General features: G+C 37.4%; 1 protein-coding gene across 5 annotated transcripts in view; it reads right to left on the bottom strand.

Annotated features, from left to right (window-relative positions):
• The window catches only part of Camta (Calmodulin-binding transcription activator), a 176,028-nt gene extending 163,253 nt beyond the window's left edge, over positions 1-12,775 (bottom strand). For all 5 annotated transcript variants that reach the window (XM_074100862.1, XM_074100866.1, XM_074100863.1 and 2 more), the window contains exons 1-2: positions 12,525-12,775; positions 4,800-4,938 (exon numbers count right to left, since the gene is read on the bottom strand). In XM_074100862.1, coding sequence (XP_073956963.1) covers positions 4,800-4,938; positions 12,525-12,542 — 157 coding nt within the window. In that variant the 5' untranslated portion in view covers positions 12,543-12,775. The remainder of the gene's footprint in view (positions 1-4,799; positions 4,939-12,524) is intronic.
• Positions 12,776-12,994: the final 219 nt, after the last annotated feature.

Here is a 12,994-nt window from a genome sequence, read left to right as displayed (position 1 = left end):
GGTTTCTTATTCTGACTATGGTAAGCCCAATTCCACACTATGTCTTACAAAGTTTTCCATTGAGTTACACAAAATGTATGTAAATTTCGTAACTAAACTGAAAATTTAGTATAAAATGAGGAACTCAAAATGAAAAAAAAAAGACAGCAAAATAAAAATTGACCCATCTTTAGGATATTATTTAGCGAGTTCCTGCTCCTGCTGCTGAGCAACTGGCTTCTCCCATTTTCTCCATTCATCGTAGTTTCAAGCGGTGTCCAGCAAATTGTTAAAAAACGCGTCTAGCCGTCATGCCTCTACCACACCATCGCCATCCATCTTTTGGTCCCCGGTTTGGCCTGTTTGGATCCATGCGGCTAATGTATTCTGCCCAGTCCCACTTCAGTGATTCCATAATGCAGGGTATATTTTTAAGTGGATTTCGTGTAGTAAAACATTCTATTCGTTGATACAGATTTAAGGTATATTTTTCCTCAAGTTTTCAAAAATGAGTACATTTTGCATTTGAAATGCCCAATCTCGATAATTAATGGTACCTTTTAGCTTTTCCATAGTAACCGTCGAGTTTGAATGCTCACCCATATTTCGCCAAATAAACAATATTCACACACTATATTACGTGAATTACGTAGCTATACACCTTAGCAAGCCCATAACCTATTAGAAGGTCAGGAAACTACGAATAATATAATGTAAATAAGTTTATTAAAAGCAAATTCCAAAACATGACAAAGCTCCGAGAAAACCTCATAGGAGACAGTGACAGGGCTGTTCATTATACAAAAATACGACAGCCCATAGACTGTACTGATGGCCAGCGTTAGGTACGTTCAATATATTCGTTGATACAGATTTAAGGTATATTTTTCCTTTGGTCATTAAATTAGGCATTATTTTATTTAAGTTCGTATATCAATCAACTACTCGCGCAATTTTTTACCCTGCTACTTGATTTAGTTTTTACTTTCTTGGTAGCAGAGTCGTTGGTTACAGTTTTAAATTCATCAAAATGTCCTAATTTGCAAAATATTAATATCTCTTTCTCTGACCGCTTTAAGGCAACGCTGTCACATTTTTTTCTGACAGACAAATAAATTAATCAATATGCCACGAGTGAATAGATCGTTTTCTTTTACCAATCACAAAGTCAGGCAAGTACTTTTGAATTTAAAATTATATTTGTATATTTTCGTTTATACTCTTTTTTTTGCAAAGGCAACGCTATGTTAAGAGGAAATTGCGGGTGTCAAACGAACGGCGTGCTAAGATCCGTGTCACAATTTCTCGCGCAAAAATATTCGTATCTTAAAATGACACGTACCACAGACACAGTAATAAATGTATAAAATGTGTGTATAAAATTTTGTTAAAAATTTCATTTTTAATACAAACTTTTTTTGCTGACTGTACTTTTTTACTGTATTTATATTATCATCTAAACTACATTTCCGTACCAAATTTCAAATAGATGCCACTAACCATTGAGGAGTTCTCTTCTGCGGAGACGATTCTAGCTGGAGAACTAGGATGTCACTACCAGATTATTGTAATGTCAGCAGATTTACATATTTATGTCACAAGTCAATCTGACCACTGGAAGTGGGGTAAATTTAACTTGCAAGATTTGTCCCGTTCATACATACACATACTTGCAAGTTAAATATTATGTAAAACATCGTAATAAATATTTTTCATCACACTTGCTCGTAACCAGTATCATATTATGCAGAATAATTCAATTAACTAGAAGTAACATGCAGGCTAATTTACTTTCAATTAATTGCTAAATTGAATTCTTACATGCCTTGAAACCAATATATACATCGACGAGTGAGTTGACAAATCTATAGCAGAACCATGTTTTGATAGCTCATCATAAAAAGTACATTAACTGACTACTGTCACTACCCTAATGACAATGACCGTGCCTCAGCAATCTCTCAGAGCTTGCGCAGGCCAGCCTTAAAGCCCCCTGTATGATAATTGTCCACGATTTGATTTTCAAACATCCCACTCGGTTGGGTGTTCAAATTAATAGTGTTGATTATCCAACGTGTTCACGCGATGCCAAAGGCAGTTGACTGGTGTGTTAATACGCATTACGTCCGCCATTAGAATTGTGAGGCGCAAGATAACGCCTAATGTAAGCTTATGTTTACTTTGACTGCCTTTACGAGATACAGGCAAAAGGAAATGGATGCAATTAAAAAATAATATATTAAATACCATTACTGTAGCATGGTGCGGGTGACAGCTGTCAATATCACAAGACTAGAGAGTCAAAGTGTCGAAACTTGAGTCGATAAAGTTAATAATATAAAATCTTAATCATAATTAATGTCATCATTAATCCGATTATTACGCTAATTTTGATGAGAATATTAGTGTTCTAGGTTGGAATATTATTTGCCACTTAAGTAAGGCTAAACGGAGTTTGCAAGAATATTCGTTACTTACCAATTAATAAGTACCGATATAACTCAAGATCCATTAGATCCCATCACTAAACGAGTCTCTGGTATTACGTTACATGCATATTACGTTTCTTCACTTAATTGTATTTTAAATTTAATAAATTGATTATAAAAATCTGATAGCTTAAATTTATTTCGTATAACATAGTTCTTTATGTTCAAATATTTTACGCCAGTCATATTCAGGGTACAACTGAAATATACTTCCTTATATTTAAACCGCAGCAACTTTTTATGAGTAAAACGAAACGTGCATCAAATGACACCCGCACCATGCTACAATGAAAGCACTGTAATTTATAGTTCATTGAATATACAGTGTGTTACTAGCAGCCAGGCTTTTTTAAGGGAGGTTAAAGTAACGTATATCTGTAACTTAACCATAACATTAATTTAATGAATAAACTAAAATCAGGCTTTGTTAACTTTCTTACAAAATTATAATTGTCAGCAATGTACAGCAGTGTAAATTGACAAGTAATAATCAAAGTATCTGTCGGCTGTCATTTACACTTATTTTTGACAATTTGCTTTGCTGTACATTGCTGGAAATTGTAATTTTAAAATTGAAAATACGAACTGAAATATAGATGCACAGAAAAACCAGAAAAATAAGACCAGCACTGCAGCACTGAAGTACTGGGAATGTGGTGCATAGGGGAAATTCGTGCTGTACCGTTGTCCAGCAGTGGTGTAGCGGTACAGCATGCGGCACGGAATGCCGAGGACCTGGGTTCAATTCCCAGTGCTGGTCTTATTTTTCTGGTTTTTCTGTGCATCTATATTTCACTTTGTATTTTCAATTTAGGTTTTACGGGATGACCGTAAAAGTAAAATTTGGAATTGAAATAAAAAATACAAAAAGATTCCAAATAACCAATCTTAATTGTAATTTTGTTAGAAAGATAACTTAAGTTACAGAAATACGTTACTTTAACCTGCCTTAAAGCTTGCGTGTGTGCCAAAAATAGAAAAGTTGAAGTTGAATTCCCGTGGGAATTTACTAAAATCCCGGAAATTCAATTCAACAGCTAGATCTAGTATTACGCGTGCGAAGTCGCGTACAAAATCTAGTGTTTCTATTTTTAAACTGTACCTTATTTAAATGTAGGTCATACCGTGACAGTCGATTACGTTTGCTTTGGTAATTTACTACTGTTTTGTCTGCGTGTCCTGTTTACTGCCATTTTACCGCTCTCCCTAATACAGACAAGGTTCTAACAACCACTCCTGACACGAATAAAACCACACCTTATCAACTTATTTTTAGAGTCCTAGTTTGTAACACAAGAAATTCAGTTGGGACCTTGTGATAATATAGGGATATCGATGATCGATCTGACTAAAAAGTTTTATCTTCATAGTCGTAGATTTTGTGATTACGCGAGCTGTCCCTTTCTCGCGTGCGGGGGACGGTTACGTGCGAAAGTGACAGCGGTTAGGTTTCGTTTAGTAATAAAGTTGTTGCCTTGAGAATGGTGGAGAGGATTTTTAGACACTGTCTCGGCTAGAATAAAGCTACTACTATACTAGCTTGGATTGGTGCCCTTTTGATTTTTCATACGTTTATTTTACTTGCAACATTAAAATTTAAATTTATACGTTTATAAGTTTTGGTTCAAAATTTGCAAGCCACTTCCTGATATTCGATTGAGCTGAAATCCTATAAATAAATCATATTTACTAATACTATAAATGCGAAAAATTGTGTGTGTATGTTGTTGTTGTTGTTGAAAATAACAAAGGACGAATGTACTCGTATTGCTTGGTTATTTAGTGGCAAAGATGATGGGCATTATTTTAAAAACTTGAGGTCTAATGTTAATTGTATTGTGTTGAGTTGTATTATTATAATCAGAGACCGGAAGCATTAGCGTCATTGGTCTAAATAATGCGGACATTAGGTACTCCAAAATTAATGTAATTATTTAATCAATTTTTTTTTTCAAAAATCCTGTAGTCAGTCTATTTCTATTCTAAAGACAACAACTGCTACTTTTATTTACATTTTACTAAGGTAATTATTTTGAAAGCATGTGTAAATTGTCAGGTACCTCTAAGAATTCAAAAGTAATTTCAAGAAATTAATCAATGTTGCAAACAATTAATACGTATGATTATAATGTGGTATAATTGTATTGTGTTGTTGCATTGTATTATGTTGTGTTTGTTGTAACACATGATATGACACTCACTCGCGTTGAACGGCACGGCGTCCGATCCCTGATTAAAATGTGTTGTGTGTTGTTTTGTATGGTGTTGTTGCGTTGTATTGTGTTGTGGCTGTATTGCAATACGTAATATACTGTTGTTTATTGTACTCACTCGCGTTGAGCGGCACGGCGGGCGCGCGCGCATGGTACGCGCCCGCGTACGCGTGCCGGCCGTACGCCGCCAGCGCGACGCGGCTAGGCGCCACCGCGCATGGCCCGGCTGGCGGGAGCGGCCCGAGCTGCCCCGGGAGCTGTAACCAACAAAAAACGAATCATATTCACTTCAAAATCGATTGAGAACGGGCCTAGGTTTCCTTGAATATGCAGCAAATATAATCAGTGTTATTAAAAAAAAAGTCGGTACCTAGTCGTTAAAGTGGGTAAAAAGTCATCGGAGCCTAGTTAAAAGCGTTTCGCTGTAACTATACTCTTTTTTCACTTTACTCGGCGTAAGCGAAACACACACACACACACATACTTTTAAACCCGTAGCAGAAATGTCCCTTTTTAAATTCACATTATGAATGTAATAATTATTGTCAAGGTTTTTAAAATCCTAGTCTCAGTGGTTTTAAATAATTTATTGAATCAGGCGTTACTTTAACACGTCAGTGTAGTGTGGTGGTGGTGATAGATGGGTTTGTGTGATTTGTGTGTGTTAACTATCATAAGATCCCATGATGTTTTTCTAATTTTAAGTCCCTATGTGTTTTTTGTACTATTTATGGTTGTTATATACGCTCGAAAAATATATCCTTCCTTTGGGCAGTCGGGTAAAAAGTATTTGAATTTTGATTGATTGAATTGATTGTGTCTTGAATGATTGTGTCATCCACCTCAAAAAAGTACTAAAACGTGTATTAATATGAAATACAATACAATGACTCTTTATTGTACACCAGAAATAGTAAGCGATACAGAAAACAGGTACCTACACAGAGAGAAAATTACAAGGTAAGCAAAATATTATGATATTTAACATAAAATAGTTGACGATAGCCGGGGTTGGGGTAGCCGTGGTGGCCGAGTGGTTTGACCTTTGGCCTCTCAAGCAGAGGATCGTGGGTTCAAACCCCGGCTCGCACCTCTGAGTTTTTCGGAATTCATGTGCGAATTTCATTTGAAATTTACCACGAGCTTTACGGTGAAGGTAAACATCGTGAGGAAACCTGCACAAACCTGCAAAGCAATTCAATGGTGTGTGTGAAGTTCCCAATCCGCACTGGACCCGCGTGGGAAGTACGGCCCAAGCCCTCTCATTCTGAGAGGAGGCCTGTGCCCAGCAGTGGGACGTATATAGGCTGGGATTATTATTATTATTAGTTGACGATTAAATTTTGTGTTCAATTGTATAAACCAATTAGTTAAACGTCCCAAAATACGTGCCTATTCGCTTCCAGAATTAAGCTGCAAAACGCTACTAAAATTATCCGAGCTTTCTAACTAAATTTGGCACCAACTCCCGCTCTAACACTAACGCCACAATAACATATATATACGCGTCTCTTTCTTGTATACTAAAGTAGTGCTAACTGTGACAAAGAGAAAACAAATAAGGCAGCATGTGGGCTCTACGACGCTCATCAAAGTTGCACGCTCGTAGGCCTCTACGCGGCTACGAGACTTGGGGCGCTCCGGCTTCGTCGCTACGAGACTTGAGTACTGGAGGCAGAAAAATGCTACAGCATTGCAAATATGTATTTCTTATGTATGTTTGAGAAAAAGAAAGGTTGGAAAATACTTGTACGTAAAATTAAATATATTAAGGCTCCAAAGTGCTTTTGTTAGTATCAAGTGCGGGCAGGCGGTTCTAGTTTAGGCGGGTCTAGTAAAAAATCAGTGACAAAAAATAGTAGATTATACAAGTGCTTAAAACAAGCCATTTTACGCGATCTGTAGGCATTTTATGATCAAGTTATATGCTCTGCTTTTCACTTCGATTGCGAGTAAACTGAACAAACCATGAAAAAAAAAATTAACTTCTCATGCTCGTAAAGTTTGCATTAATGCTAGATTTAGGCGACATAAAATAACTTTTTATGTTCTAGTGCATAAAATAAAATCTTCGTCTAAGACCAAGGCAATCAGCCACAAACAAAGAAGTTTGTACATTTCTTTTTAATATTTTTTTAATTTATATGAACTAAATATCAACCAAATCAATCGAAATAGAGCAATAAAACTAAAAATGTATAATTATATACTAATGCATGAACAATAAAAGGTACATAGAGTAGGTAAGTAATTATTGGCAAAAAAAATATTGTTTTTTGTACGATTTCCTGTTTTAACGCTTGAAAATGTCAAGCTTAAATATTTTCTTAACTGTCTGTTTATAGCAACCTGTTGTATTTATAATTTATTATTTTACTACAATCTACCACTTAACCTCATAAAAGAGCCGCCTGTTTTGCCGACGCTACCGCGTAACTTTTCGTCGCCGGCCGTGTACGGTTGACAATAAAATGCATATTAGATAACCGTGTTTTGTTGCCCGCACGTGATTTCGCCGACTGTACGTGTAGTGCTGACTGTACTAGGCTGTACTAGATATTAGTAGTGGAATTTATTTGCAGTCTCAGGCGCGAATATTGTTTTTATTTTAAACTAGCTGTGCCCGCGACTCCGTCCGCTTAGAATTCGCTTATAGCGGTATAATATATTAATAAAGTATAACCCTATAGTATTATAACGGCTAAGATTTCTTAAGAATTATTAGGAGTTTAAGAGTAAATAGCCTAGGTATAATATATACCTGAACTTGGAAGATTCCGTACACGAAATCCTTAGAAAAATATTACTCGTTTTTTTCGTAATGCCTACGGAACCCTATCTTGGGCGTGTCCGACACGCTCTTGGCCAGTTTTTTTATCACTGTGTTGTACTACTTATAGTGTATTTTTGTACAATAAAGGGGTTACATACATACTTACGTTACGTCTTAACCTTAGCTCGATGAGTTGCAGTAAAAAACAAATAATCGTAGTTACTCTAATGACCTACAATGTTCCATTTACTAATTATTTCACTCTAAAACATCAACCACTTACGACAGGAGTAGGATAAAATTTAATCTTTATCAAATAATATGACAGGATAACCTAGCAGTTGGAGAATCGCGCGCCGAACGAGTTTTGAATCCGCATCTTCTGGCTATACGCACGGAATATGCTACCAATGAGGGTTTTCACAGAGGAGAAATATCGCTAGATGGCGTTAGTATCGTGAGGTCTGTTAGACGTTTGACGTTCGCTCGTGATTGGTTAAATAACTAAATGAGCCAATCGCGAGCAAACGTCAAACGGACCTCACGGCCATCTAGTGACATTTCGCCTCTGTGAAAACCCTCATTGTACGACGCCTTCACCCATCATCAGCATCACAGTTCACAGGGTTCGAGTTTTTAGGAAGGTATAAAATTTCCAATTTACCATAAGTTTTATGGTGAAGGAAAACAACGTGAGGAAAGCTGCACACACCGGCGAAGTATTTAATTGCGTGTGTGAAGTTCCCAATCCGCACTGGGCCCTCTCATTCTGAGAGTAGTTCTGTGCCTTGCAGTGGGACGTATTTTGTCTAGAATCTAGACTCTAGATGATGAAAGGTCCATGATGCATTTTTACATAATGCAGAAAGAGGGTAACTCCAGTCGTAAGTAGTTTATGGTGGCCACTCTAGCCTAGACCCGCTAGCATGCCTGGCGTATATAAATAAACCCGGCTCACGTTTATCTTGCCGTTTGCTTTACGATTAACTAACAACCTATTTTTGCGTTATCGTGCCAACTATCTCTTTATCAAGGTTTAAATGAGATTGCATTCAAACTAATTCGAAGACATGTGATATTTTTCCTTATTTTTAGGGTTCCAAATTCAAATCGTTTATTCTCTTAGACTGCAACGGGCTCTTTTGCACATAATTTTTTTTAACTATCACCGCTTGCGGAAAGACCATTTTCTAAATCAATCATTACAAATCATCATCATCATCATATCAGCCATAAGACGTCCTTTGTCGGCAAAGGCCTCCCCCATAGACCTCCAGTTGCCTCGGCTGGAAGCGGCTTGCATCCATCGTGAACCCGCGACTTTAACCAGGTCATCCATCCATCTCGTTGGTGGACGTCCTACGCTACGCTTGCCGATCCGCGGTCTCCACTCGAGAACCTTTCGGCCCCAGCGACCTGTTCTCCGTGCTATATGGCCTGCCCATTGCCACTTCAACGAGCTAATTCGCTTGGCTATGTCGGCTTGGGTTTATAATTACAAATCAAATACCGTAAACTGCTTCAACTTTGCCTTCTGGCCCCAACATTGCCTCATTCCATTTAGAGTCGATAACTTAGCACTCTTATAGGTTTTAAACTTTTATCTACACGGGAATTATTTTTACGGGGGGATAAAAGTTTAAAAACCTAGAAGGGTGCTAGTTATCGATTCCAAATTGAATCAGGCAATGTTGGGGCCAGAGGGCAAAGTTGAAGCAGTTCACGGTACTTATAAACTGCAGTATTAAATTAACCGTATCGTTCAGGTCTCCCGCCTGCTACACCATGCACCCGCTACACCATATCGTGCCATGAGCGTAATAGGAACGAGTCAGGAACGGAATGTCAAGCGCAACAAGACACGCGACGCGACGGTTGGTTACGAAACGTGCTATTGGGCATAGAGTCATACTTTTCGATACAAAGAACATATTTTAAACAGTTTGTGTAACCATTTTTAGGGTTCAGTACATCGTGGGTAAAAACGGAACTCCTACAGGATCATAATGGTGGCTACCGTTTTCGCGCTCACCTGAATGGTTAAGTAGTTTGTTATTACGGACGTGAAAACAATTTTTACATTTCATCATCATCATCCCAGCCTATATACGTCCCACTGCTGGGCACAGGCCTCCTCTCAGAACAAGAGGGCTTGGGCCATAGTTCCCACGCGGGCCCAGTGCGGATTGGGAACGTCACACGCACCATTGAATTGCTTCGCAGGTTTGTGCAGGTTTCCTCACGATGTTTTCATTCACCGCAAAGCTCGTGGTAAATTTCAAATGTAAATCCGCACATGAATTTCGAAAAACTCAGAGGTGCGAGCCGGGGTTTGAACCCACGACCCTCTGTTTGAGAGGCGATAGGTCAAACCTCTAGGCCACCACGGCTCTTTTCCCACCACGGCTCTTTGCTTGCTGAGATATGAGGTGCATAGGGGAAATTCGTGTCTGTACCGATGACCAGCAGTGGTGTAGCGGTATAGCACGCGGTACGGAATACCGAGGACCTGGGTTTGATTCCCAGTGCTGGTCTTATTTTTTTGGTTTTTCTGTGCATCTATATTTCAGTTTGTATTTTCAATTTAGGTTTTACGGGATGACCGTAAAAGTAAAAATTTGGAATTGAAATAAAAAATACAAAAAGATTCCAAAAAACCAATCGTAACTTAATACGACAGTTTGGCGGCAAAAATGTACTTCAACGAAACTTTGTTATTAACTTTATCTTGGCACTAGAAATGAGTATCTGCCGAGTCCTACCAAAACTTAGGCGTCCTACCCCCTTCCAGGGGGTATTGGCAGGGACAACGTTTAGAAAATCAAAATTTAACAAATTACGCGAGTGAGGTGTCCTGTTCTATTTTTCCTGTACTAAATATCAATGAAGCTAAATCGCTCTTTCGGCAAAATCGATCGATTTCCATTTCATTATCACTCGTCAACGGCAATCCAGTAATGGCAACTTTGATTGAAAATACGTTTAGCTGATTACGATTGCAGTTAGGGTTCCGTAGTCTAAATGTCATAAGAACCCTTAGGCTGCGGCACCACTGAGGCGGAGAAGAGAGGAGCGTCGAGGAGACGTGTAGAGATCGACCAATCACACGTCTTATGATAATGAGGTGGAGACGAGATGTGGATTTAACTAAATATGGAGTGGCCCTACTACACATCTCTCTGCTCCGCTCGTCTCCGGCTCAGTGGAGCCGCACCCTTATTGTTTCTTCACATCTCGTCTTTCTGTCTGATTGCTTAGTGCAAAAAATTATTTGCTCTTGGAAGCTACCATTTCGCATAGGCAGAGAGAATAGTTTTTGCGTGTGAAAGTCTTTATGACATTGACATAAGACTGATTTTTACTTGGCCGGAGTAAAAACTTTTTTTCCATCTATACAATAATGAATGGATTTTATTTCAAGTTTTATAGTTTCATATTTTGTTAGAAACATAGTTTCTTATATTATGGTTAATGATTGTTACAAAGTTAAATAATAATCATGAATTAAATCATATTCCAGAACAATCAAATTCAATAATATAAAATGAAACGAAATAAAAATACATTGTTACAAATAAAATATAAACTTAAAAAGTTTCTAAAAAAGTTCATTTATTGATGTAAACCATTTTTATTTACAAAACACCATTTTTTTTACAAAAATACAATACAATACTAGTTTTCAAACTGAAACTTTTGGATGCGTGAAAAATTTCCCAGATGTAGAAGTACCCAGTCATGAAACTAAATCGCTTGCCAGGGTAGAACTTTGTCGCTCAAAATTATCCTGGTGACATTCGATACATCTGCCAAAGATTTTTTTTTTATTCGACTGGATGGCAAACGAGCAAGTGGGTCTCCTGATGGTAAGAGATCACCACCGCCCATAGACACCTGCAACACCAGGGGATTGCAGATGCGTTGCCAACCTAGAAGCCTAAGGTGGGATACCTAAAGTGTCAGTAATTTCACCGGCTGTCTTACTTCACGCCGAAACACAACAGTGCAAGCACTGCTGCTTCACGGCAGGATTAGCGAGCAAGATAGTAGTAGCAATCCGGGCGGACCTTGCACAAGGTCCTACCACCTGCAAAGATGTTTGTAAAATCGATGGTAAAAAGATTCTACAGTGCAATAGTGCATGCTAAATGGCCACGCACTTGTCCTCTTAACTTTTTCCTTATTTTTTATACTGTAAAGTTATTTATACAGTTGCATTTGCGTACTTATAATATCCTAACACCCGTGAAATTTCATATGCAAGCCTGACTCGCGCTTGGCCGTTTTTTGTAACAATTACATTACCCAACAGATCAAAAATTAAAATAATACTTCCTCGCATTCATACATACACATTTATTAAAATTCCTAAAGACTTGATAATATGAGACCATTCGAGTGAACAGCATTCAAAAGGTCACATGTCCATAGACGACAATTTAATTCAGACTCTACAGCCTAACAAAATAGGTTGAAAATAAAACCGTCGTCTAAAAACGGGCGTGTAAAGTTATCACATTATCAGTCACGATATTATCTAATCAGTTAACATCTATATACTCATTAGGCTCAAGCCCATTGGTTGTGGTCCACGTTTCACAAAATATAGTTTAAAACATTTTCACAAAAAAACGTCTTAGTAATGTGGCCGTTCTACAGAAAAATTCTCAACGTTTTTGTATAAATACGTATGTAAACGATAGAATTTTATCTAGTTGGTAGGACAACTCTGGCGCGTAAAGCCACGGGAAACATGGACTCGAATTATGTCCGGAGTCCGAAGCAACCAAAAATAATTTGCATTTAGAAAAAAACTTGCGGTGAGCAAAAGCATTGCTAATAAAAAATAAATAATATAAATAACAATCATATTTTTGACTGGCAACAAGGCAAATTTTTAAAAGCTATTTTCAATATGAAATCAAAACATTAGTTAGTTTTTTCTGCTTTGCGATTAAAATTTATCAGATAAACAATAAGTTAGATAGAGAAGGACATTACGTACAGGCGTCATTTTTCTTTATTATTATGAATGAAACTGTAGATAAACAAAAACAAAACTACACTCACCACATTATAGTCATACATCAGCAAAACAATGAAATTTTAAGTGATATCAATTTTAAAATACAGAATCAGGTTCAATTTAAACAGGCGTAACGGCTTGTGATAACAAAAAATGATATCAACCGCGTTATAAAACATGGAATTAACGCGAAAAATGTTTTTCACTACACTCCCCCTATATCTGTCAATAAACCACTGTTATTTTATCTACGTTTTTCCGAACATAGAAAAGTAACGAAAAGACGTCATAACGAGTTGATTACATATCAAAACTGTACCATCCTCTGTTGTGGATGCTATCACTATCTCAACTTTGATAACAGCACCAGCTAATTAAGAACCCTGTTGCCCTGGAGTTTCAACGTTATCGGGTATCACGTTGAAACGGACGTTGAAATAATTACGAAATTTAATTATACCTTACTGGGATTCAGAGGATTTTGCTTAATTTTTATTACATTTAGACATTCACT

The sequence above is a fragment of the Choristoneura fumiferana genome, chromosome 17, assembly GCF_025370935.1.
Source record: "Choristoneura fumiferana chromosome 17, NRCan_CFum_1, whole genome shotgun sequence".
Taxonomy (NCBI): domain Eukaryota; kingdom Metazoa; phylum Arthropoda; class Insecta; order Lepidoptera; family Tortricidae; genus Choristoneura; species Choristoneura fumiferana.
Note: the sequence above shows the minus strand (reverse complement) of the source record. Positions and strands in the feature narration are given on the sequence as shown.